At 43.3% G+C, this 27001-nt stretch overlaps 1 protein-coding gene across 2 annotated transcripts in view; it reads right to left on the reverse strand.

The window, feature by feature from the left end:
• The window catches only part of LOC147888677 (methionine aminopeptidase 1D, chloroplastic/mitochondrial-like), an 86598-nt gene that overhangs the window by 14093 nt on the left and 45504 nt on the right, over positions 1 to 27001 (reverse strand). For both annotated transcript variants that reach the window (XM_087392303.1, XM_087392304.1), the window contains exon 8: positions 26822 to 26919. In XM_087392303.1, the coding sequence (XP_087248429.1) occupies positions 26822 to 26919 (98 nt within the window). The remainder of the gene's footprint in view (positions 1 to 26821; positions 26920 to 27001) is intronic.

Raw genomic sequence — 27001 nt, forward strand, 5'->3', positions numbered from 1 at the left:
TCCAAGTGTGACTTTCAATCTATACACCCACTTGCATGGCAGTACTTTCATGCCCTTAGGCAACTGCACCAATTCCCAAGTACCATTTTTATGGAGACTGTCCATTTCAGACTTCATGGCTAGTTCCCATAGCCTTTTATCATGCATTTGCACGGCTTCCTTGTAACAGGAAGGTTCTCCACAATCTGTAAGCATAATAAAATCTGCTCCTGGAACAAATCTGTCTGGCGGTTTCATTTGTCGAGTGGACCTTCGGACCCATTGGTCTTGCTGTCCAACTTGCTGCTCACCTAAAATAGGTTGCTGTTCTAGTAGATCAGGCTGCAGAATTATGCCTGGGAGGTCTTCCAAAGGTGGCATGTCACGTAGTACATCTTCCGCCACTGCGGGCTGTCCATTTGGACCTGCTGCAGCATCATGCATTGGCTGATTACGCTGCTGTTGTGGCTGATTCGCAGCCTGCCTGAATTGTACAGGATGTCCCGAGTCATCAATGTCAACCTCTGAAGCATCAGAAGGCTTATCTGCTACCTTAAACATACATGACTCATCAAATAAGACATCATTGCTGCGTATTAGCTTCTTATTCACAGGATCCCATAGGCGGTAACCCATCTCACCACTGTCACCATATCCAAGAAAAATGCATTTAAGAGACTTAGGATCAAGCTTGCTGCGATCTTCTCTGCGTATATGCAAGTACGCCGTGCAGCCAAAGACCCTCAAGTGCTTATAGGAAGGAGGTTTTCCTGTCCAAAGCTCCTCTGGCACTCTGCCATCTAGTCTTTTATTTGGTGACCTATTGATGAGGTGTACTGCTGTTTTTACAGCTTCAGCCCAAAATCCATGAGGTAAAGCAGCATGTGACATCATAGAGCGAGACTTTTCCTGTATGGTTCTATTCATACGCTCTGCAGTGCCATTTTGCGCTGGACTGTAAGGAGCAGTGAGTTCTCTTTTAATACCTCTAGCATCACAAAATGCATTGAATGCATTAGACATATACTCCCCACCATTATCTGACCGCAAAGCCTTCAGTGTTCTGCCTGTTTGGTTCTCAACCATAGCAAGCCATTTCTGGAACACTGGAAAGACATCACTCTTCAATCGAAGAGGATACACCCACACCTTCCTTGTGGAATCATCTATAAATGTGACAAAGTACCGTGCACCTCCAAGTGAAGGACTAGGCATCTCACACACGTCTATATGCACAAGCTCAAGTTGAGCATCTTTATGTCCTAATCTCCTTTTATGAGGACACTCTAACTGTCTACCATATATGCAGTGCTCACAAAACTTTAAATCAGAAAATTTAAGAGACGGTAAGTAGCCAAGGCGAGCCAATTGCTCCATTCCACTTATGCTCATATGTCCCATCCGGCTATGCCACATAGAAATATTCGGCAGCTCGGTGACATGAATATCAGCATGATTACATACTTTAGCATGAAGAGTATACATTGTGTCAACCTTAGAGCCTCTGGCAACAACCAGGGCACCTTTGGTGACCTTCCAGAAACCATGACCAAAGCTGGTCACAAAACCTTCGTCATCCAACATGCCAGTAGAAATCAGATTTTTCTTGACTTCGGGTACATGCCTAACATTGTGAAGCATAAGCTGAGTACCATCAGCAAATACAAGCCTGACATCTCCAACACCAACAATACTGCATGCATGATTATCCCCTAGAAAAACGACTCCATTACTGTCTGCTGCATATCTTACAAACAATTCTTTGTAAGGTGTAACATGGAATGAGGCACCTGAGTCAATGATCCAAGAGTGCATGTCTGCAAAATCTCCTGCATGGAGAGAATGAGCATCCAAAGTAGAGAGAAATAGAACCTCTCCCTCACTGTCATAACCGTGTGTAGAATGAAGCTCTTCAATCTTCACACTGCTCTTGCCATTGCTTACTGGTACAATTGCTTTTGCATCTGACGCATCAGTGTTTTTGGCTTTGTCTCTCTTATCATTTTTCAGTTTAAAGCACTGCTTTTTAGTACGTCCCTTTTTGCCACAGTAGTAGCACTCAACATCTTTGTTGGAGCGGGATTTGCTCCTCCCTTTTCCCCTTTCCTGAGATTTGCCTCTTTGCTGACTTCTCCCCCTTGCATTTAAGGCATTGTTAGGCTTTACTGCATCTTGAGCTTTCAGCTTCTGCTCTTCTTGCAAAATCAGCCCTGTGATATCTGAAAAACTTATAAAAGTGTTTGCATTTGTTACAGCTGTGGTGAATGTATCCCAACTTTCAGGAAGAGAAATCAAGAGTGCCATACCCTTGGTTTCCTCATCCACCACATATTTTTGATTTGCAAGTTGAGTGACAATTGAATTAAACTCATTGAGATGTGCATCCATGGAGGTCCCTTCCTTCATCTTCAGATTGAAGAACTTGCGCAGCCAATATATCTTTGTGGCTACACTCTGCTGCTCATATGTGTCCTGTAGCTTTTTCCACACACCCCAGGCTGTTTTTTCACCATCCACATTCCAAACAACACTCTCATGGAGTGACAATTCAATTATGGACTTTGCTGACAGATCAGCTAGTGCCCAAGCATCATCAAATGTGCCAGTGGGCTTCACACCTTTGTGTATAATAGGAGCATGAAACTGCCTGAGAATTAGCACATTCAGGACCATCTTTTTCCACATTGGGTAGTTAGCAGCACCCTGCAACTGTTTAATATTGAGAAGAGAAGATTCCGAGGATGAAGCCATTACAATCAGCAAGAAATATAACCCACACTTCGGTGCCTGACTCCCTGCAAACTAAGTGCACAGATGCACTTGTAGTTGTGCTCAAAAGTTAATTCCTGCAATGGAACACAGGACCTGCAACTTTCTCCCACTTAACAGTAAATACTGTCTGTTTCCTGCCTGTCTTTACTGGCGAAAATGCGGTACAGCTGCGTATAAACGCTCCAGAAAAATCCCAGAACTGATATAATAATTTACAGCTGCACTTTTTTGAATTCTGCTGGTCAAAGCAGGTCAAACCTGCTGTTTGACAGTCCCAGACTATCAAAAAAAACAGTAATTCTCTGGTGTTTTTTTTTTTTTTTTTGGCCTCTATTGCTCCAGAAGCTTCCCCCCCAACTGAATACTCAGTCTGGAAGTGAAGTGGCCTAAAAGCATTTGAACGCACGAAGATTTTCAGAGATTTGACCGCAAATTGGGAAAGTTTGACCTTTGACCAAAAGATCTAAATCAATTTTTGCACTTTCAGCGCATAATTGTGCTCCACAAGATAATCTGCTGCATGTAGAATACTCCCACTTGACAGATTGCCGGTCAGGCAACAAAAGCCCCAAATTTGACTAAAGTCAAACTTGGTCAAAATTGTTCGATTCAGAGAACGAAGGCATGGAGTCCTTATCGTGATTGTTGCTGCGCGAGTTTTGCCAAGTGCTGGTTGGAGGGATCTCGTGTTGCCTCCGCCATGAGAGCCAAGTGGAAGAAAAAAAGGATGCGCAGACTTAAGCGGAAGCGCAGAAAGATGAGACAGAGGTCCAAATAGCTTCCAGTTTTTGACCGACGCGCCTCTACTGCTTGTACTTCAACGTAGCCTTACCTTAGGAGCTTACGTTATCGCAGCAGATATGCTGTCTTTTTACAGAATTTCTGTTTGGCATGTGTACGTGCTGGAAGGTGATAACGTAATGGCGAGGAGAGCAAGAGCAGCTGTCGGGGCTGTAGTCACAACACACGAGGATGGCGCATCGATGAGGCTGGTAGGGGCCTGTGCAAGGCTGGCGATGACACAGTGAAGCAGCAGATGGACGAGGAAGAAGGGGTCACGGGACAGCCCAAGCTGGTCCTCCTCCTCCACCACTTTGAGTGGGCTGGTGAGGATTGGATGCAAGGGTGTGGGAGCAGATCAAAGGCCTAGCTGCTCTGATACCAGTTGTGGAAGGGGAGAGTGGGAGCACACCGACACACACAAGCAGGATAAGACACAAGAAGTGTGGGGATAAAACGTATGTGTGTACCTCCCCTAGCACACAGTCAACCTTTTATATGAAAGGATAAGGTTACAACACTAAGTACGGTGTACTTAGTGAACTTAACAAATAAAGTACTAAGTGTACTAACTGTACTTGGGTGGCCATAGTGCCTTTACCCCAACAATCAACACCCAACAATGGGTGCAGACCATAGTATAAAAATATGCTCTCACACATACAAATCCACACACCCACACATACTTGAGCATCCATTTATACAAAGTCTTCGTACTGAGTTTCTATCGGCACTCCGGAGATGAAGGGCAGACTCAATCAAAAGGTAGTCCAAAATCTCTTCATTCAAGCTACAACTGCTTGTGCAATCTAAACGTTTTCATATGGCCCAGCCAACTTTGAACCAATTACTCTTGAATTGGCGGCACTTACATTTGTTATAGCCTCCATCAAGACTTGAATACTGTCCATAGGTTCCTGATTTCAAAGTGACTTCTCAGCTTGATCTTCTGCTATTGAGTCCTGAAACCAGCCTCTAATCACTGAGACGGCAGTGAAACTAAACCTTTAATCACTTCAGCACTTATTTACAGCTCACAAAGCATATATCACAACCATTAACCATTGCATGATCACCATTTGGCATTTACCCATTTGTTCACAAACAAAACCACTTGTCAGCTCAGTATCTCGGATGAAACATACAGTGTCATCAAGCGACCTCATGAAATCACAGTGAGCCCATCTGTACTGAGGGAGTGGAGGTGCTACCCCCCTCTCGAACACCACGTAATGCTCCAGACGCTCACTCTGCTGAACTACCTGTAGGAGCCCGGACCGCAGTCGACTCTGACTGGAAAGCATCAAGGTAAAGCTGCAATATCCCATGTGAATCTGCCAATTCACCTTCCTCCAGCCATTTTGCATCAAGTGATGGGTAATTTTAAAATTTTACCAAGTAGCAACGGATAACTTTACCCTTGAGCTTTCTATCTCTGTGTGCCAGAATATGCTCTGGGACCAGAAGTTCATCCTGTTCTTCCACTTCAGACTGTACCTCATCAGGTAAATCCTCAGGAACATCTCCATGATATTGCTTTAACAAGCTCACATGAAAGGCATTATGTATCTTCCAATGCGGAGGCAACTTCAGCCTGTAAGCTACCTCGTTTATCTTTTCAGAAACCTGGAAAGGACCATAGTGACGCACGTTCAGCATTGTGTACAACCTTTCCTTGCCTTTCTTATTTTTTAGCCTTGCCTTCTAAAAACGCAGCAAAAATCACCTTCTGTGAATACCAATTCCCTGCGATGCTTATCTGCTGCTCTTTTCTGCTTGTCCTGACTTCTTTGCAAGGCATATTTGATCTTGTTGTAAGCCTCTTCAAGGCTTTCCACAAAACGATCAGCTTCGAAGATTTTCTCTTTTATATGCAAAATGGAAGGTATCTTCCTGGCACCTTCCATTGTTTCAAAAGGTGCTTTACCTGTGGATGTGTGCACCGTATTATTGTAAGCATATTCCCACTAACCTGGAATATGCTTACAATATTTTCAGAGACCTGGAAAAGACCATAGTATCGCATGTTCAGCTTTGTGTACAACCTTTCCTTGCCTTTCTTATTTTTCAGCCTTGCCTTCTAAAAACACAGCGAAACCCAATCACCTTCTGTGAATACCAATTCCTTGCGGTGCTTATCTGCTGCTCTTTTCTACTTGTCCTGACTTCTTTGCAAGGCATATTTGATCTTCTTGTAAGCCTCTTCAAGGCTTTCCACAAAACAATCAGCTTTGAAGATTTTCTCTTTTGTATGCAAAATAGGAGGTATCTCCCTGGCACCTTCCACTATTTCAAAAGGTGCTTTACCTGTGGATGTGTGCACCGTATTATTGTAAGCATATTCCAACAAAGGCAAATAATGCTCCCATTTGCTTTTGTGGTCTGAGACATAGCATTTAAACATATCCAAGATAGTAGAGTTTTCCTGCTCCGATTGTCCATCAGACTGAGGGTGAAAAGATTAGTAGTGCCCATATTTTCAAACAGCCCTCTCCAAAAGAGGTTGGTCATCCTCGGATCTCTATCACTGATTATGGATTCAGGCATCCCATGATACTTGAAGACATGCTGCAGAAACAATTTAGCGATTTGATCTGCCGTAATTTTCTTTCTTACTGGCACAAAGTGGGCTTGTTTGGCAAAGGGTGTAACAACCCAGGTGCCTTCTGCCTGTCAAACTTTACTTTCTGACAAACCATGCATGTTCTCACATATTCTGCCACATCTTTACTCAAATATGGCATCGAGAGAAGAGCATCCCCTTCTTTCGTTACACGGTCAGTAATGCAAGGAGATATCAGCTAAGTAGTAGAGGTTGGAGACCTTCCAGAGTTCCTCATTGGGAGACTTTTGATATACTGCGGATCTGCAGAGGTGCTTCTGGAGGAGACTCTGGAAATCCCACAAGAATAGAAAGATCACTATTTTCTTTTAGCTTTCTATTCATGGTGGGATTGCAGTGAACCTTTGGAGGTCCAGGTTCGGAGCCGACCCTACTTGCCCTCAATGCCTCTCTGCTTCGGAGACTATTCAGCATTGCTTATGTGATTGCAGACAGGCGAAGATGATTTAGATGGGGGTAGCCAGGATTTTCAGTCACTTTGCCCACTTCCCATTTTTTATGACATGGGGCTCAGTGGCTTGGCTTTCTCTTAGAGGACCTCAGGTTTTCCATGAGAGATTTGACTCCTCTCGTGCCATTTCGGTTCGACGTCATCGGACTGAGTCCTGTTCGTTGGATGTGGTACCACACCTTCCTTTTACAACTGTACATGCCTCTGTGGATACTTCTTGGGAGATTCTAGCGAGCATAGCATCCTGGCATATCTGGAGTGCCAGATGCATAGAGGCTTTGGAGGGTACTCAGGTTCAACCCTCGCACACATTGGCTAGTATCTGGACAGACACCGTACATACTTTGATGGCCCTATGGACGGTTATGCAGGGAGACTCCCGTGCAGCCTCAGCTAGGAGGGCTTCTTTCTTCAAGGAATGGAAGAATTCTCCTTTCTTCTCTGAGACTACTACAGGGTTGAAATGGCACTTTCAGCCTCAACCTTGGTTGTTTTCCACCTCACTCTGAGGGGATTTTTTATCTATCCTCATGATCTCATGATGTATTCCGCTTTGAGCTTGCTCTCGCGAGTTTTTTCTCTTACTTAATAGAAGTCTCTTTCTTGGAAAAAAATATATATATATGGCCAATAAAAGTATTGCTCCACTGCTGTAATTCCCCTATGTCCTGCATATGGAGGAGCATGACTTTCCATTATGACTTTCTATCGCATCTGATCAGTGACATAAAGTCGTCCATGCATCAAAATGAAACCCTCTTTCAACATATAGTGATCATGCCTTTGACCATCAGAAAGCTGATCATAAATAGTTGAAAAATCAGCATCATTAACATACTGATCTTTCATCACATCTAACACATTGTTGTAAGCAATGCTCACTGCTGAAACTGGGTTTCTTGCAGACTGCTTCAAGCTTTGGTTTCTTGGAAAGTGCATCAGCCACGACATTTTTGTTACCCGGCACATGTACAATTTGAAAATGAAACATGGAGAGAAAGTTAGCTCATCTCATGTGCTTTTCAGATAATTTTCTCTGCGTGAGATAATATCTAAGTGACTGATGATCTATCTACACATAAAAATCAGCTCCAAGAAGGCAATGTTTCCATGTGGTCAAAGCATGTATCACTGCTAACATTTCCTTCTCGTATGTCTACAAGTACAATTCAGCATCTTTGAGAACTCTACTCTCATATGCAACCACTCTGCCATCCTGCATCAAAGTGCCTCCTATGCTGTTCCCACATGCATCACAAGTTACAGCAAAGGGTTTTGCAAGATCTGGCAAGATAATAACGGGTTCAGAACACAACTTTTGCTTCAGCTCTTCAAAAGCTGCATTTTCCTTTGGTCCCCACCAAAACGGTACAGCTTTCTTCTGTAAAGCATGCAAGGGAGAAGCAATTTCTGCAAAGTACTTTATAAACCTCCGATAGTATGAACACAACCCAAGGAAGCTTCTAACTTCATGCAGATTTTTCAAAATTGGCCAACTCCTTATGGCCTCAACTTTTGCACGATCCATCTTGACTCCATCCTTTGACACTATATGACCGAGAAAATGAATCTCATGCATAAAGAACTCACTTTTCTTGGTGTTTATTAATAGCTTGTGTCTTTTCAACTCTTGAAACACAATAGTGAGGTGTTTCCTGTGCTCCTGCTCATTTTTAGAGAACACAATGATGTCATCAAAGAAAGTGCCCACAAACTTTCTATGTGCTCTAAAAATTATGTCCATCATTCTATTGAAAGTGCCAGGTGCATTAGTCAAACCAAAAGGCATCACAAGGAACTCATATAAGCCAAATGAGGTGCAGAAGGCAGTCTTGTAGACATCTTCAAGCCGTATCCTTATCTGATGGTATCCAATTTTAAGGTCAATACGACTGAACATTGAGGAACCTTCCAACCGATCCAACATATCATCAATGTGTGGAATTGGAAAACGGTTCTTAATTGTGACTTTATTCAAAGCCCTATAATCAGTGCACATTCTCCAACTGTCATCCTTCTTTTGCACAAGCAACACAGGGAAACAGTAAGAAGAATTACTTGGCTGTATTGATTCCTTTTCCAAGAGTTCCTTTACTTGTGACATTATCTCTTCCTGTTGTGCCTTACTGACACGATAGGGAGGTATATTAGGCGGTGAGCTTCCTGGAATTATATCAATTTGATGATCCTCGTGCCTCTTGGGAGGTAATTCTTGAGGAAGTGTTTCTAAGAAACTATCCTAATATGAAATAAAAGCAACCCTTTCTCTATCTAAAGCAGAAAGAGTAGAGCCTTCTTGAACTGGTTGGCTATCCTCTTTGACAAAAATCAAGTACTCTGAAATATGACGCTTTATAACATGGGAAATACAAGAAGCTGAAACTACAAGGATGGACTCCCCTTTCAACTTCACATGAAGTACATGATTTTTGTCTCTATGAGTTAAAGAAATCTTCTTGTTTCTCATCTGTACATCAGCCCCCACCCTATACATACAAGGCATCCCAAGCAAAGCATCACACTCTGGCAAAGGCATAATGTAGAAGTCCTCTGCATCCTGATATCCCTGGATATGCATCCTCAACTTGCCAATGATAGGAGTGACAAGTGTGTTGAGTTCAGGGTTGGCCATATCACACATGCCGGATGGCCCCATTTCCTCAGGCTTGTTGCCAAGCCTTCCTGCCATATCAGGAGTTATGAAATTCGCCTTTGCCTCAAAATCAAAGAAAAACAAAATAATTCTGATTTCTAATTTTTCCCCATGCTCTGCACATCTCAGTCTTTTTCGTTTCCTCTTCATCATGTGCATGTGGCAAACTCCCGATCACATCTGAAAGAAGTCCTGTGGAAGGTTTAGGCCTTTTCCCGTTCTGATCAGCCTATTTATCACCATTCTTATCATCATCTGACCTGTCTCTTTTCTTGGATGGGCAATCATAAGAGCGGTGTCCCTATCCTTTGCATATAAAACATTTGTTTTGCTCCATGAGTGACTTTTTCTCTTCATCAGATAACTTGGTACGGGGATGTTTATCAGGCTGTCCACGCCTTTGACCAGCTTTGAATTGGGCTTTTCCTCCCTTTTGAAATGGCCGTTTGCCATAATTTTTATTTTCAGATTTGATGTCCTTATCTTGGTGTTTGGCAGCCCGTTTGCTGTCTTCTTTCTTGTTGTCCATAAAGCCCAAATTCTTCTCCTGCATCCATGCATATGCTGTCCTTGCATTCTCAATTAATCGAGTCATAGAACCCACCTTGGTTTTGATGCAATAATCACATAGCTCACTAGGCAATCCACAACAGTACCTCTCTATTTGCTCTTTCAAAGAAACATGCCTGTAAGAGCTCAATGGCAGCAAAACATCCCAAAACCTCTGGGTGTAATCATCAAGATTCTTGCAAAGTTTGTATGACAAGTCATGCCAGTGTAAAAGTACTTCAACTTCAAAAGTTGGAGTAAGCCAAGTAGAAGAGAACACTTGCTTAAATTCCAGCCAAGTAGCAGGTGCATCTCCATGAAGCATAGGGTTGGTGTACCACTTAAGTGCATTGCCTTTCAAAAATGTGGCAACCTTCCTCATCTTGGATGCTTCTGTAAACAAACCCCCAAGAAATGCAGCATCAAACTGTTGAAGGAATGTGAGGGCTTTGTACCTGTCCTGTACTCCATTATATGTCTCAAACTTGACATGAGAACCACCATCCTTGAATTCTTTATATACATTTGATATTGGCTGTCCCAAAGATGGCTGTACTTTTGCAGCATTCCCTTCACTAGGGAGAGCCATGCTTGGCTGAACATTAGGCATGGGAGCATATGATGTGGCTTGCATGCCTGGCTGCATTCCCACATTGTCATACATGGCTTGCTTTCTATGCCCAATTGGCGATGAAATCAACATAGCATCGAAGATATAATCTGTACCAATATATTCAGGTTGCTGCCTCAAATATGCCTGAGTTGGCTGAGCCACATCTATGGACTGCACATTATTATTTTGAGGAGTAGAAGTACCCAAACCAAGGCCTTGTGCTAGCTGCTCATACTGTTGCACTGGCTGTACTTTTTGTACCTCTTTCTCAAGTGCTCCTTTGGGGGATTCCTCTCTCTTGGAAGTCACTTTCTGAGTCATTTTTTATGGCTGTCCCTCATGGGAAACTGATGCATGAGTGTGCAGTCCACCATGAGAAGCTAATGCATGTGTGTACTCACTCTTTCCGTGCTTGTGCTTTCTTGATTTCTTCTTCTTCTTGGCATTTGTTTCCACAATCTGAGCCAAATTTTGAGTCATCTGAGTCAAAGCAGTCACTGCACTTGCACGCTGTGCATTCAACATAGTAGCATCATCTAACTCTCTGCTAGAACTAGTATCACCGTTAAGCTCAGTTGTAGCTTCATGTGTGGCCTGCTCAAAAGGCATTTGTTGTGCTCTCTGCAGTTGTACACTAGCTGGATCATTAAGGCTTTCCTGCCTTCTCCTTTGAGGAGTCATGAGCTCTCTTGCTCATGGGTACTCACCATGTTTATGGTTGTAATATTCAGCTGTCAAAAAGTGCAGCAAAGATATCCTTCCACCAAACTACCGAGGCCCACCTCTTGAGGAAGAGTGTGTGGTGTCCCGGCAATGGAACCAATGAAACCAGCCTCTAATCACTCAGAGGGCAGTGGAACTAAACCTTTAATCACTTCAGCACTTATTTACAGCTCACAAAGCATATATCACAACCATTAACCATTGCATGATCACCATTTGGCATTTATCCATTTGTTCACAAACAAAACCACTGAAAAAGGGATGGATGCTACAATGCCCCTGCTCAACAAACATCGACAAGTGCACTCGATTGACCCCATACACCGTGGCGCCCCTTTCGGTATTTCTTTATATTTCACAGTGAAATGATTACAAGTTTCATCAGGGAGACCTTCCCTGCAACTAAGCACGTAGCCCCAATTCACTAGGCCTTCGCAAGGCTTTCAAGCATAGAACACCATCACATAAGTGCACTTAACCCATAGGCTCAATCCAAAGGCATTCTCTTTTCCGAGTGCAATTCCATTGGCTGTCCAGATGCAATCACACTGCACCCCAGCTGCACTCTCTTTTAGTGGTTTCCAAATGGCATTCACAAAGCTCTTCAAAGCTCCAAAATAAAATCAGCAAAGTACCCAACCAAAGAATGACTCATGTAGCACTGCCTGGGCACCTGTGAACCAAGAAAGAGGTGGCACACTAGGCCAACCAATAGCTTATGGCAAAAAGAAATTGCAGTAGCAAAATCACAACTCACCAAGCCCTGAAAACTCGAACCAAGTCCTCAATGCGAAAAGAAGCACTTATGTCACGAAGAAGTGGGAGTTCTTGGACTCAAAAGAAGCGTGCTTCAGAGAGAAATGCATTGACAAGGTTTTGGAGAAGTTTCATCGCCAGAAAGTCCTCCAAAACTGAGAAAAACCAATCAACCAGCGCGTGGGACCACTCGAAATTCAACAGAAAGCTATAGGACCGGGTAAGGAGGACTCATGATAGTGGCAGAGTCAGAGCGAGTGGTGTTATTGCGAAGCGAGGAGTAGCAATGGGAGTACGAGAGGACAAGGGATCTGATTGGTACTGGGTCTCGGGACCAAGTGGAGACCTGTAGACATGTGAGTGTGTTGACTCGTCTACATCTCCCGAGTCAGCACAGCATAAGCAACCCCTCCTACTCTTCCTTCCCTTACGATGGGCATGCCCAGGTGATGACCCCTTAGTTGAAGGAGCTAGAGGGGACGGTTGGACAATAGGTCCAACCGTCGGTGTAGAAGAGGGATTTGCTGAGGTCCTCTGGGATAGCAAAGAGAAGAATCCCGCTGCCTCCGCATCGATCATCTGTGCGACAAACTCGTCAAAGGAGAGGCCCAAGAGACTATAGAAGCAAAAAGGTCCAGAAAAAGCCATTTTTGCAAATTCGACCAGCAAAAGAAGTGCTCATCTCTGCCCATTCTACCAAACGCACGGAGGGAAAAGGCGAGGCAAAGGGGAAGTCATCGGGCCAAACGGAAGTCGAGGAATCCAAACGGGTGAGGAGTTATGAAGAAAAACGGAATTTAGCTAAAGAAGGCTGAAAAACCAGTCCAAAATCTCAACAAAGGGAGAAGATGAGAGAGAAAACCACACATGTGAAGTTTAGAAGGCCCACGAAGGTCCGAGAATGGCAAAGGAGCATGTAGAAAGCACTAGAGCCACCTGGAACTCTAAGGGGGCCACTGAAGGTACATGACCCTCTGGGGATCCATTAAAAATGCCACATCATCGTTTCCCAACAACCACTCTTTTAATTCCTTGGAATGCCTTTTGGCCTAGGGATTAATTACGCTTATGTGCTAGGCACCATGCCACGTTTAATTACACATTATTAAGCCCACGCTTGGACTTTTAAAACCAAAGTTGTCATAGTCTTGTAGTATACTAAAGTACTTAGAATTTCACGCCCCCGTGACAAGCCCAATCCAATATTTGCAATGTCTTCCAGTGCTTCTCAGTCACTTCTAGGTCCTAGTTCCATCATCGATTGCTTTCTAGCCTTATTTCCAGGCTTCTATGAAGGCACTTCAAAAGCAAAAGACTCCAAACTTCAATAATCCCACTGTTCCGATCCAATTTCAAAATGTCACCAAGTTATAAATACTCCAAGTCAAAGTTCCAATTGACCATTTATTCGATCATAAATGATAATTATAGAGTACTCCATTTATTTAACTATGGTCAAAGAGTTATTTTTCATTGGTCAAAATATTGACTTCGGTCAACGATACTTAACCTCGGATAGGTAAGCCTAACCTCGGTTAGGGAGACTTGGCTTATACAGTTAACCAGAGCATTTCAAAACTCACTTCAAACAAAGAGCGTTGGTTTTTACGAACAATATTTGGCTTTAGCCAAGGAGGGGGCCCCGGTTGACTACGGTCAACTAAGTTATCCCGACCCCGGTCGAGGAGGTTTGGCTTTAATCAAGGCATCTTGACCCTCGTAAAAGCACCTTAATTACAGCCAAAAGGGTTGGCCTCAGTCAACCAAAGTATTGTTTATGTTATGTGCGCACATGTGCTTAGTGGGGATGACCACAATGACTAGAAGTTTATTTTGCATGCAAAAGTGCTAGCATTTAAAGGGCACCATGATGGTATGTTTCATTAAATGGGTGGAGGTATCAAGAGGGGTGCAATACCTTACATTTAAGGAAGGACGGCTTAGCAGGAGGAGTCTACATCACCATGTAACCAAGGACTACAAAAGTTCTAGAACTGCCCTATGTGGCATGGAACCAGTCTAGGAATTTGACGAGTGGCATGTTGCCAAGAAAGTGAGCTGAGAGCTGTTTGTAAAACTACTCACGTATGATTTTAGAAGCCTGTTTACTGAATTTTGTACTTAGATTTCTTTCAAGTAATAAAGACCTTCGGGGTGGTCCAGCCCGAATGTTGTCCTGGGCCCAATGTTTGTGTTAGTGAGAAGAGAGAGAGAGATTGAGAGAGAAACTCAGAGAGAGAGAGAGAGAGAGAGAGAGAGAATTACAAGTACAACAAAACAGCCTGCCCTAATTCCTATAAAAGGCATGGCTGCCTCAGTTGTACTCAGCTTATGATAATACATTGTTATAATGCCAAATTGAATTCTAAGAGCCAGAGCTCAAAGCTCCAGCTGAATTCAATAACGAATTAACCTTTCATGTCCTTGTGCAGCCCCTCATAAGTTCTCTTGTAGGTCCAAGACTCTTGTAAGTCCAAGACCACGGGGAGCCCTAGTTCTGTCGCGGGCCTCTTCAGTCCTTATGAGCTGAGCCACTCCTGTCATGTGGCTGCTGGCTCTGCTTGCCAGGTCACGTGACTGTTGTGAGTAGTCACTAGCTTGGCTTAGCCAAGACTGGGTGCTTGGAGCAGCCCTTACAGTCCTAGGCACTGCCTAGGCTCCGTCCAGCCCCCAACAAACAGTGCGCAACAGGTGTGCTGCCCCTGCAAGGCCCCTACAGGGCCCTCAACCTGTTCTAGGCTCCACGTCTCCACGACATCTGCTACGCCCCCTCCTGCACATGTCCAGCACTTCTCGGGCCTGCAAAACAGTGGAATAGAGGCAGAAAACAGCTCCAAGACCAAGAAGACAGTAAAACAGTGACCTGCAAATCAAGAACGGCACACTCTTGGTGAGTACTCAAATTTTTCTAGCACAATATCAAAGAACGGAAAATGCAGAGCCAAATGTCTAGTATGGACTGTTCACCTGACAGAAAAACAAAGGGGGAACAAGAGAGAAAGTATCCAAGGTTGCATGGATATTGTGACAGTGACTATGCAAGAGATCATGAGACCAGAAGATCCACACAAGGATATGCATTTTTCCTTGGTCAAGGTGCCATATCATGGTTGTTAAAACTCTTTGTCTTCAACAAAAGCGAAATATAGGGCAGTCACAACAGTTGCATGTGAGGCTATCTAGCTCAGAAGATTACTGTCAGAAACAAACTACTTTGATGAGTCAAAGCCAACAACAATATACTGTGATAATCAATCGGTTCAAGCGTTGGCCAATATATCACTCCAAGACAAAGCACATTGATGTCAGAGAGCACTTCATCAGAGAAAGAGTGTTACTTGGTGACATCACATCGCAACATTGTGATAGCAAAGAGAATGTTGCAAATATCTTTACCAAACCACTTGGGAAAGAGCTTTTTGAGAAACACCGACAAGCTCTTGGTTTGACGCAGAGAAAGGGAATTCTCATTAAAGGGGTGTGATGGAATGTAATGCTCAGTCCTTTGTCAATTTCCCATAATCATCATCTTGAGGGAAGGCCTACTTGATGATGTTGATCTTGAGGGAAGGTGTTAAAGATTCGTCTCAATCATGTGATCATATGTGCATAGCACTGACTCAAAAGAGTGCTAAAAAGAAAAGGGCTGAAAACCCTAATCCTAACCCTAAAGGGATTTGTATATATCCTTAGTTTCAACTAAATCTAGTGTACAATTAGTCTTTTGCCTTTTGTAGGGTAGGCTGCCACATGGCAGCCTACCATTGGTTGCGTCGAGTACAGGGGGTCGCCGTATTTGTGGTGTGCCCTTTGTCCTCATCTCCAGTCTTCTCCTCTTCTCTCTCTCCATATTTGTGCACCTTTTTCAGCCTGAGTTTCAAAACCTGCAATTTCAAATCCTAGAGGCTAAGTGCTTCCAGTAAATCCCCATTAATAAAAGTGATCTTAATGTCCAACTAATGGACCTCCCAATGCCTATGAGATGCAAGGCAATGACACACCGAATGGTTGTAATACATGACGTGGGAGCGAATGTCTCTTCAAATTCAATGCCATGTTGATGGGCATAGCCTTTTGCAACAAGGGGGGATTTGTAACGATCAACACCGGCCATTAGTTTTCTGGTTCAATTTGTAGACCCACATAGTGCTGATGGCATGCTTGTCTGCTAGCAAGTCACAGAACTCCCATGTGCCATTTGTGGAATCAAGTTCAGGTCTCATGGCATCCATCCATTCTTTGCTATCAAATGCATCCTTATGACAAAGAGTTTCGTCATTACAAGCAATAGAAATCAAAGCAATAGGAAGTAAATTTCCCTGCATTTGTTTTTGTGCACCTTTGGTGCGAGCGACCAAGGGCTCAGCTTGATTGCTGTCCCGTAGAGTATGCAAGAGCCACCTTGAAACTCTTTCTGCTGTCTAACCAACTGCATAGTCATGGAGGCTGTGAACTGCTAGAAGCGTTTGGAGTCATATCCTGCAGAGTGTCATGAACCTGTGAAGGGTGGTATAGAATCAAATACATCAAAGGCTTCCATTGATGGCTGTATTTTACTGTCCAACCAAGGTAAAGGGGCATGCTCAGCAAAAACCACGTCTGTACTGACAAATACCTTGCCTATGCTAGGCTGAAATAACCTGTATCCTTTGCTCTGTAAGCTATAGCCCATGAAAATGCATTTGATGGCCTTATCATCAAGCTTATGCCTCCACTAAGAGGGTACATGTTCATATGCAAGAGATCCAAACACCCGCATGTGTGAAATTATAGGTTTGCGCTTCATAAGGGGTCATGGATGCTCCAGTGGGTGCTCGGTTGAGCACACACTTGGCACACATAACTGCATCCAACTAGAATTTATTTGGCAAAGACTTCCCCTTAGGCATGCTGCTGCCCATTTTTTATTTTCCTCTCTTCAAGTCCTTTTTGTTGCAGAGTGTATGGCAATGTGCACTTATGTATAATTCGCGACGCTGCTAAAAAATCAGAAAATTCCTGGTCAATGTACAGGGTCAAGAGTGTTTCCCCTCTCTCATTCTTTGCTAAGGCAAGGAAATACTTCAAGTTAGACGAGACAGGGATAGATCCAAGTGAGCTTGGTGAAATCATCCACAAAAATAACAAAGTAGTACTAGCATCCAAGTGATTATGTCCGCATTGGCCCACATACATCACTATGTACGAGGTACAACTTCTTGGATGCACCAATGTTACGCTCTAGCTGAGGTGGCATGACCTCAGAAGAATCAGTCAACATTTCCCTTGAGGATCTACGTTTGTAATATATGTGTTTGCGCTTCATGTAAATGATCGGGAGGGAATTAATGTCAAGGTCCTAGGTGAGGGCTGATAGCACCAGACTAGGTGGATTTAAGGCTAAGGGCCTAATGCAAGAAATGTGCCTAGGGGCAAAGGATTTCAAAGTATCCCAAGTGAGGGGTTTAAAAAAAAGATGCATTAGGAAAGGCCCTATAATGATGGCATGTGGCATCTAGATCCATCTAGGGAGATGGGACTTGTTGGAATTAGTGATAGAATGCGAAGGGACCTTCACGTATGTTTTCAGATTTTGATTTTCTCTGTGTGTACTCTCACGCTCCAGCAAGGTTGGCTGGGTGGAAAGTTATGGTGCTAGCTCCCGTAATTATCAGTAGTTAGTTGAGAGTCTGTAACATTTCACCAAGGGTCCCGTCTTTTGGAAATGGAAACCGATGTATTTTTCCCAATAAGCAGCCCTTGCATACATGTTTTGTAATGGCATGCATGGGTGGGAGATCTAACACCATGTCCTTGAAATGCATCTTCACCAAACTATTGAAGTTTAGATGCCCCAAGCTCTCATACCATAAGCGAGCATCTGAAATCACACATTCAGGAATGGCATTAGCTTTTATAGCAGCCTGTTTTTCAAAGATGTCAAGGTGATACAGCCCACTCTCAAGTGTCCAAGTGAGCACAAAGTAGTTATCGTACCGTTTATCATACACAGCACAGTGCTGACCATCAAAAATAAATAAATTCTGAAGCCATTTGTGGAGATGGCTGAACTAGAAATCAGATTCTTCTTGACTCCTGGAACATGCAAAACTTCCACAAGTTTCACTGTATCACCTAGCACTAATGTGACCAGCACCTCACCAATCCCTTTCACGTGATAAGCTGTATTGTTGGCACAAGTGACAATGCACCCATGTGGAGAATCACTCAAGGACTGAAATAGAGATTTGCACAAGGTAATGTGCTTAGAAGCACCACTATCAAAATACCACGCTGACTTAGAATATGAAATAGATAAATCTGAAGCATTCAACTCCAGATTGTAGTGGCAGATCACAACAAATGCCGACTCATCTTTGAGCCAAGTAATCTGCCTCATGAGGGTGATCATGGACAGCAGGAGAAGGCGTGACTGCAAGACCATTTTGCTGTTTTTTCTTCTCTGAAGCAATGCGTTTTTGACATTCAGAGATGTCATGGCCGAGCTTCCTTGCAATAATTACAGCGCTGCTTCTTCCTGTCAGCAAGCGAAGAAGATGATGAGGTACCAGATGAAGATTTGGGCTTGCTGTAACTCCCCCCCCCCCCCTCCCTTGCTTTTGGCCTTGTGATCGGTAGCATAGGCATGATCTACATGAGTAGAGGCAGCCTTGTTTCTATTTTGATGACTCTGCTCCTCTTGCAGGAGTGGCAAAACAAGCTGCTCAGAAGAATAGTGGTTGGGGCTACCCATTTCCACTAACCTCAATGCCATAGCAAATCCCTAGTATGAGTCAGGGAGCCATCACGTGTCATAGACACTACCTGTAAATCTGGGATAATCTCATCAAAATTGATGAGTTGCTCTCTATAATCCTTAATCTGTGTAGTCCATGTAGACAGGGAGCCCATCAAGTGTCGTAGACACTACCTGTAAATCGGGGACAATCTCATCAACATTGATGAGTTGCTCTCTATCATCCTCAATGTAGGCATCCATGTTGTCCCCTTTGTTCATCTTAAAACCATCACGCTGCTCGAAAGAATAGTAGTTGGGGCTACCCATTTCGACTAACTTCAATGTCCTATCAAATCCCTGGCAAGGAGTCCATCAAGTGTCCACTACCTAAATATATGGGACAATCTCGTCAACATTGATGAGTTGCTCTCTATAATCCTTAACCTGTGTAATCCCTAAGGAGCCCATCAAGTGTCATAGCCCCTACCTGTAAATCTGGGACAATCTCATCGACATTGATGAGTTGCTCTCTATAATCTTCCGTGGAGGCATCCATGTTGTTCCCTTTGTTATCTTAACACCATCAAGCTCCCCACGCAAATAGGCAACCCTAGCCTCATTCCAAATCTAATAGAGGTTGGCCAAAATATCCCACGCAGCCTTGGCTGTCTTGCAAGAACGAATGTGAGGTATAACCTCCCTTTTGCTATTCATAACAATCACTGCATGTGCTTGTGCATCTCTCTAATGCCAACAAATCTATTCAGGTGTGGGAAGCACTGCGGCAGGCACTGTGGGAGCAATGGTAGATAAACCAAAAGTGGCAGTGGTAGTCGTAGCCCCACATGTAGTGACAAAGGCACCACATGCCTCTGTTGGAGAGGCAGATCTAGCCTCCGATCTAGATAAAATTCCCCAAAAGTTCATGGTCACCAACAGGTGGCACACCAAGTCAACCACATGGCATAGTTGGCACCATCAAGTTTGTCCTCAGCAGCAAGCATTCCAAATGACTCATGGTTTGCCATTGCAATGAAAATTCTCCTAAAATTTAGTGCCCTAGCCTCAAGGCTACAATTGCTGCTCAAGAGTGGATTGCAAGTCTGCAAATGTCAACTCCACAAAATAGCAGCAATGCTCTATGAGTGTAAATGTCACAAAGGGCTGCTCAAACACTGAGCCAACATGCAAAAGGCTGACCTCCAAATGCTGTCAATAAGCTGTCCTGCAAAAATCTATCCAATAGAACATTATGGTGGAAAGTTATGGTGCTAGCTCCCGTGATTATCAGTAGTTAGTTGAGAGTCTGTAACATTTGGTATCAGAGCTCGGGGAGGCGAGCTTGGAAAGTGATAGCGTGAGGCTTCACGGTGGCCAGCGTGACGTGATGCAGAGCGCTGGAGACGGTACCTGCGTAGTAGGCTGTGACGAAACTTGGAGCAACGTGACGAGCAGTCCGTCTCAGATACATCGAAATAGCTTGGCATGCAGCTGAGAGAACAGATCGCCATCAAAGTAGCGTAGAGGTTGACTACGAGTTCGTGCATCGAGAAGCGAATGGAATTGAAGGGTCGAGCGATCTACCTTCATAGCAATTCGTCAGCAGATTGCGTTGGTTGACGGTGGTGCAAGAGTAACGTAGCAAAGCTGCAGCGAAGGCTCACAGGCTTGACCTACTTCCTGGTTTTAGGATATAGCGACTCGTAATACAGCGAGCAGATTTCGACGAATATCATCCAATAGATTGACGAGGAGCTACGTAGTGGAAGAGCGGGAGTGCTATATATTTGTTCGGCCAGTTGTGATAGCGTGGTGGTCACCGCAACATGAATAAAGAGTTTCGAAGGTTACGAGTTAAAAGGGCTTGCAGATAGTTCGTGGAGGCATAAGACCTTCGGATGATCAGGGCGTAGCAGAAGCCCCTATGGTCTTCTGTGTTCCTAGGTACCAGTAGGTTGACGGCGCAAGATCACGATTCGAAAGACGATGCAATAGCGGATTATGGTTTACTGTTGGTCATCGATCACTGCTTGGAACAGAGACTCAACGGATGGTTAATGGTTTGGCATTCAACCACCAGTTTGCTAAGGAAGCAGAGAAATCACGATCTGATTGGGGTTCCTTAACATCGAATTCATAGACCAAGGAGCACTTTACCCATTTTCCCCTTTGTTTTTGTAATTTCTGTTTTGTTAGAAACAGATTACATTTTCGTGGGTTGCCAGGTTGCATGAAGGAGAAGATGCCATAGATGTGTTAGTAGTTGTAGCAGACTTGGGAATTTTTTTTGGCTTCTTCAAAAAAGAATTTGTGGACAGTCTTTGAGACTATGCTTGTGTATATGCCTGTGTGCTTCAGTTAGAGTTGATTTGCAAGAATTTCCCTAGTACAGGGAAAAGCGGTATTTGGGTTATGCCTGTGTCAAATGCCTAGTCAGTGTGCATGTGGGATTGCAGGTATTCCCTAGAATAGGGAATTGTGTCAGAGTGCAGGTACACCGAATTTGGTCAGTTTGTAAATACAGTGTTCTAGCAGTGTTTTTTTAAAAAAAACCCACAAAATAAAACAAAACACCCATTGACCTAAATGGAAGCAGCAGGAGCTTCCAGGATGGACCCTGTAGAGTCAGGAGTCCGGCCGACCCAACAGATGTCGCACCCAATAGTTCACACCTTATCTGGCAGGATTGCATTACTTGAGGATGCCTTACAGCAGTTATTGGCGCAACAGTTACAGGCAAATGCAGGGCAGTATGAACTTAGAAGAGTGATACACAGTATGTCTGCCAGACCTTCTCGAGATGAGAAAGGAAAGGCTCCGATGGAACCGGAGTCTAGTGTCCATACGGTCGAGCCTAAGAGGGCTAGAGTACCTAATATTGCCAATTATAGGCGAACACGTTGGATGATGCAATAGCCATAGCCCTAAACTATGAAGATGCCAAAGGCAACAGGCCAAGTGGGTTTGCGCAGGTCGGAACCCAGTATGGGTACCAGAAAAAATCTAGGTTTAAGAAGAAGTGGATTAGTAAAGGGAGTGGTTCTCAGCCGAGTGGTCAAGCCAAGCAGGTGAAACCAGCAAAAACTCCTAAATCAAGTACCACCATTGGAGTGAAGAGGAAAATCAAGTACCACCATTGTCCTGGGCAAAAGTGAAGTCCAATGCGAAAAGCTCGAATTTATAAAAGCGGATTGCAACAAAAGAGGGCGAATTGAGAAGGAAAAGCCTCAAAAATTGCCTGCAAATTGGCAATCCATTTGCCATATACCTAGATGAATCCAAGAACATTCCCAAACTCATCCTCTAAAAACACAACATAGTGCAGTTTCAATCTCACGAGAGTCACTCATAAGATTAAAAACCATAAACTCCATCATGCATAGCACGGACTAGCTACTATGACATCCCCACTGACGTCATCAATGCCCAACAATGGGTGTAGACCATAGTATAAAAGTATGCTCTCACACATACAAATCCACACACCCACACATACTTGAGCATCCATTTATACAAAGTCTTCGTACTGAGTTTCTGTCGGCACTCCGGAGGTGAAGGGCAAACTCAGCCATGACGAAGGCTAGCACTAAAAGAGAAGGCTAATCAAAAAGTAGTCCAAATCTCTTCATTCAAGCTACAACTGCTTGTGAAGTCTAAATGATTTCATTTTAGTCTCTCCCAAACGAGCATCTAAATCTAAATATAGCCGATAGGGCAACGCACCATTTAAGATAGAAAGAATTATCGCAATACCAACAGGCCGCAACTTGGATGAAAACTTCACAAGGTCAAATTTGCATGTCCGCTAATACGGTAGAAACATATACCTAGATGAATCCAAGAACATTCCCAAACTCATCCTCTAAAAACACAACATAGTGCAGTTTCAATCTCATGAGAGTCACTCATAAGACTGAAAACCATAAACTCCATCACGCATAGCACGGACTAGCTACTATGACATCCCCACTGACGTCATCAGCGCCCAACACTGGGTGTAGACCATAGTATAAAAGTATGCTCTCACACATACAAATCCACACACCCACACATACTTGAGCATCCATTTATACAAAGTCTTCGTCTGAGTTTATGTCGGCACTCCGGAGGTGAAGGGCAAACTCAGCCATGACGAAGGCTAGCACTAAAGGAGAAGGCTAATCAAAAAGTAGTCCAAATCTCTTCATTCAAGCTACAACTGCTCGTGAAGTCTAAACGATTTCATTTTAGTCTCTCCCAAACCAGCATCTAAATCTAAATCTAGCTGATAGGGCAACGCACCATTTAAGATAGAAAGAATTATCGCAATACCAACAGGCCGCAACTTGGACGAAAACTTCACAAGGTGAAATTTGCATGTCCGCTAATATGGCAGAAGCATATACCTAGATGAATCCATGAACATTCCCAAAGTCATCCTCTAAAAACACAACATAGTGCAGTTTCAATCTCACGAGAGTCACTCATAAGATTGAAAACCATAAACTCCATCACGCATAGCAGGGACTAGCTACTACGACATCCCCACTGACGTCATCAGCGCCCAACACTGGGTGTAGACCATAGTATAAAAGTATGCTCTCACACATACAAATCCACACACCCACACATACTTGAGCATCCATTTATAAAAAGTCTTCGTACTGAGTTTCTGTCGGCACTCCGGAGGTGAAGGGCAAACTCAACCACGACGAAGGCTAGCACTAAAGGAGAAGGCTAATCAAAAAGTAGTCCAAATCTCTTCATTCAAGCTACAACTGCTTGTGAAGTCTAAAGGATTTCATTTTAGTCTCTCCCAAACGAGCGTCTAAATCTAAATCTAGCTGATAGGGCAACGCACCATTTAAGATAGAAAGAATTATCGCAATACCAGCAGGCCGCAACTTGGACGAAAACTTCACAAGGTGAAATTTGCATGTCCGCTAATACGGCAGAAGCATATACCTAGACGAATCCACGAACGTTCCCAAACTCATCCTCTAAAAATAATCCATTTGCAATATCTATCAATGTACCCAAAATGCCCCAAATATTTTCGAGTTTGACAGGTACCAAACCAAGTCGAAATGGACGACCTCAAACAACAAAACTTTGCAAGCTTGTAGGAAAAACAACGATTGTATGGTAGTTTGGTGTATGACATATTTAACTGACAAATGTACAGATATACGGCAAATGGACAGACATTGACGCACTCAATGTAAGGATAGCTTCCAAAAGTGAGATAGACAATGTATGGGCAAGATTGCCGTACGCTTGTAGGGCTCATTGCAAGTACAGTGTACATTCTCCATACAATTGTACAAATGACTGATTTGCAGATTTGTAAGGAAGCGTTGGTTTGTACGGAGCGGGGCAACTATACGAGCAACCAAGCTGACGAGAGCACTTATGCTACACAGGTTTGCACGGACCTTACCATACAATTGTACAGACGTCAATTGTATGGGTGATCCCTTGACGTTGGCCCAAATTTTGCATATGCGTTAAGGAATTCTACAACTTTACGGATGTCAACTATGTCGTCGATTCCTCGACGTTGACCAAATTGTACATATGTGTTGATGGATCTTCAGCAACACTTGTACGGAGGGGCAGGAAGCTGAACGACAACAGTGTCAATCCAAGGCTAAAGCTGGAACTAGAACAATGGACAGCAAATGCACGGGAGTGGCACATAAGATCACGTACTCTCGCTCTGATACCACCATTAGGTGCGGGGAGCAATGGAATGGAGATGGAATGCAAGAAAGCAAACAACAAGCTGAGGAAACAGGAAGTACTTGCAAATGGATAAAGAGAAAGTACAAGTGGTGGCCAATATAGGCCCCAAATTCAATCACACGAGTTGACAATGAAGTCAAGCTGAGGGTTGATTGAATCCTTACTCACCTACAAGGCCATACCAAGGCTAAGCGCTAACAAATTTGTCCACACAAGCACAGCTACGCCGCAGCAGCACATCACACAAGATGAGAAAATCTTTGAAAACTTGTTCCTTGCAGTGGCAAAGCTGTTGCATGCTGAATAGTGCATTCAAGTGTTCAGAGAGGCAGAGGGTCCCTTTAAGGAAAGATGCCTACAACGTATGTCTCTAGATGAATCCAGGAACATGCACCAACTCATCCTCGAAAAACACAACACAATGTGTAGTTTCAATCTCATGATAGTCACTCATAGGATTGAAAACCATAGACTCCATCATGCATAGCGGGGACGAGCTACGACTGACGTCATTAGCGCCCAACAGTGGGTGTAAACCATAGTATAAGCATATGCTCTCTAACATACAAATCCACACATCCACACATACTTGAGCATCCATTTATACAAAGGTCTTCATACTAAATGGCCATACATACAAAGATGTGTACATATGGCAAAAGTGAGAGCTTGAGGTAAAAGATACTTGGATGTAGACAGCTTGAGTATGAATGAGAACCAGAACATGCATGTGGCTATTGAAAAAGTTTAGGTATATGAAGGACCTTAATACTACATTTGACTTTCTCCCATAGAGAGCAAAACAAGATGTTTTGAAACATCTGTTAATTTGGACACATACGATGTATTTTTTTATTTTTTAAAAGTGTCTTTCACAACATCATTCAGCTGTCCCCTCAATTCAAAATGGGGGGAGCTAGCATAGGGACAGTTGGCGAGGATGCCTGCACAAGCGAAAGAGCACAAATCCATGCAATTATCCATGAAAGGGAAGAGAATCATCGCAACGAGATAAATGATGAGTGGATGAGACAAATAATGAGCAAGCTCATCTATTCCACACCAAAGCTTGATATTTCAACCCTTAATAGTCCTGATATTTAGTTTTTGTTGGAAATATTGTAATATTTAAGGCACTAGCCAGTGTATTACGCAGCTAGGTGGTTTAGGAGCACTTTATCCTTCTATGTTTCCCCCTAGACCTAAGATTTTAGGGTTTCATCATGTTGACAGCCCCTTTGTACTTCATTCTTCCAACTGCAATTCAGGAATGTCTTGGCTCTCCCCTCCATCCCTGCTTCTCACATTTGGTACCAGAGCGCCTCCTTGCAATTGCCCAAGCATCAAGGACAACTTTTGTGGCGAGAATATTTGATATCATTGCAAGAACCTCAGTTCTCAGTCTGATTTTGATCAGCGGATTGCATTTTTTGCATCATGGGAACTCCTGCAGCTACTCTAGAGCAGGCTGCCTCAGTTTTGGACCAGACTACCTCATTTCGAGGTGTTTTTAGAGCTGGTCAACTAGTTTGTGGCAAATTTGTGTCCACATTTTGGAAATATTGTAATATCAAAGGCAGTATTTAGTTAGGAGGGTTAGGGGCAATTCTTCCTTTTAAGGTTTTTTCCCCCTAACCACAATTAGTGGTTGAGTGAGTTTAACTCCCCTAAGGTTTACCTAGAGTTTGAGGGCTTTGTCATGTTGACAGTCCCCTCTGTACTTCATTCTTGCAACTTCAATTGAGAATTGCTCCACATTTTGGCTCTCCCCTCCATCTCCACTTCTCACAGTTCTGACAGCCGAATTAGGTAAACGATTTAGACTTCCGGGTTTTAGGCCTCGCATTGTTCATACATTGCTAAAAAGTAGGAAAGACTTACAGACTTGCTTAACGCTTTATGACACTGTGTAGATATTTATTGAAGAAGTAGAAAAACTATTGTCGCATGTTTAGAATATGCTACTATCTTTTTCTGTTTCTATAATTGCAAGAAGCATTGTCTATGCAATACCGAGGTTATGTCACATCCCATGCATAAAGCATACCATAAGTGGCTTGAGTCTTACTGACTTATGCTTTAGGACCAAACTATTCAAATACATCCTCACGCATTTGACCAGTTTTATTGACCAACATATCACACAAAAGGAGTCAAACTGTAGGTGAAGCCTTGAACCTAAAGGTAGCTGATGCATGTCTTAAGTGTTCTATTGATCATCCCCTCACAATAGCCTTGATCTATGTGAATCCTATTTTATGGAGTTCCTGTAAGAAGCAGTCCTTAGATTTCAAATTTCGATGACACTAGAATGGGAGCACAATACACAACCAGGATTGTGAAAAATTGCAGTGATATTATGTATTTGGCTAAATTTTCAAGAACCATGAATTGTTGTCCTCTTCTTGTAGACGCTTCACACACAATGACACAATATATTGAAAATAAAGAGAAAGTAAGAGCAAGAGACTGCAACTTACGATAATGTAGCACAATTGGACCAGAATGAAAAATACTTCCAATACCATGACCAACAAAACGTCTCACCACTCCATAATTGTATTTATCTGCATAGTCACTGCACATAGATTGCACTTTCATCATTACACATATCAAACAGCAACAAAACTTCGTAATAATCCTGAAAAGACTGAAGCACG

Source organism: Dipteris shenzhenensis, chromosome 21 (genome assembly GCF_047967505.1).
Source record: "Dipteris shenzhenensis isolate YYH24624 ecotype China chromosome 21, Dip_SZ_1.0, whole genome shotgun sequence".
NCBI lineage: Eukaryota > Viridiplantae > Streptophyta > Polypodiopsida > Gleicheniales > Dipteridaceae > Dipteris > Dipteris shenzhenensis.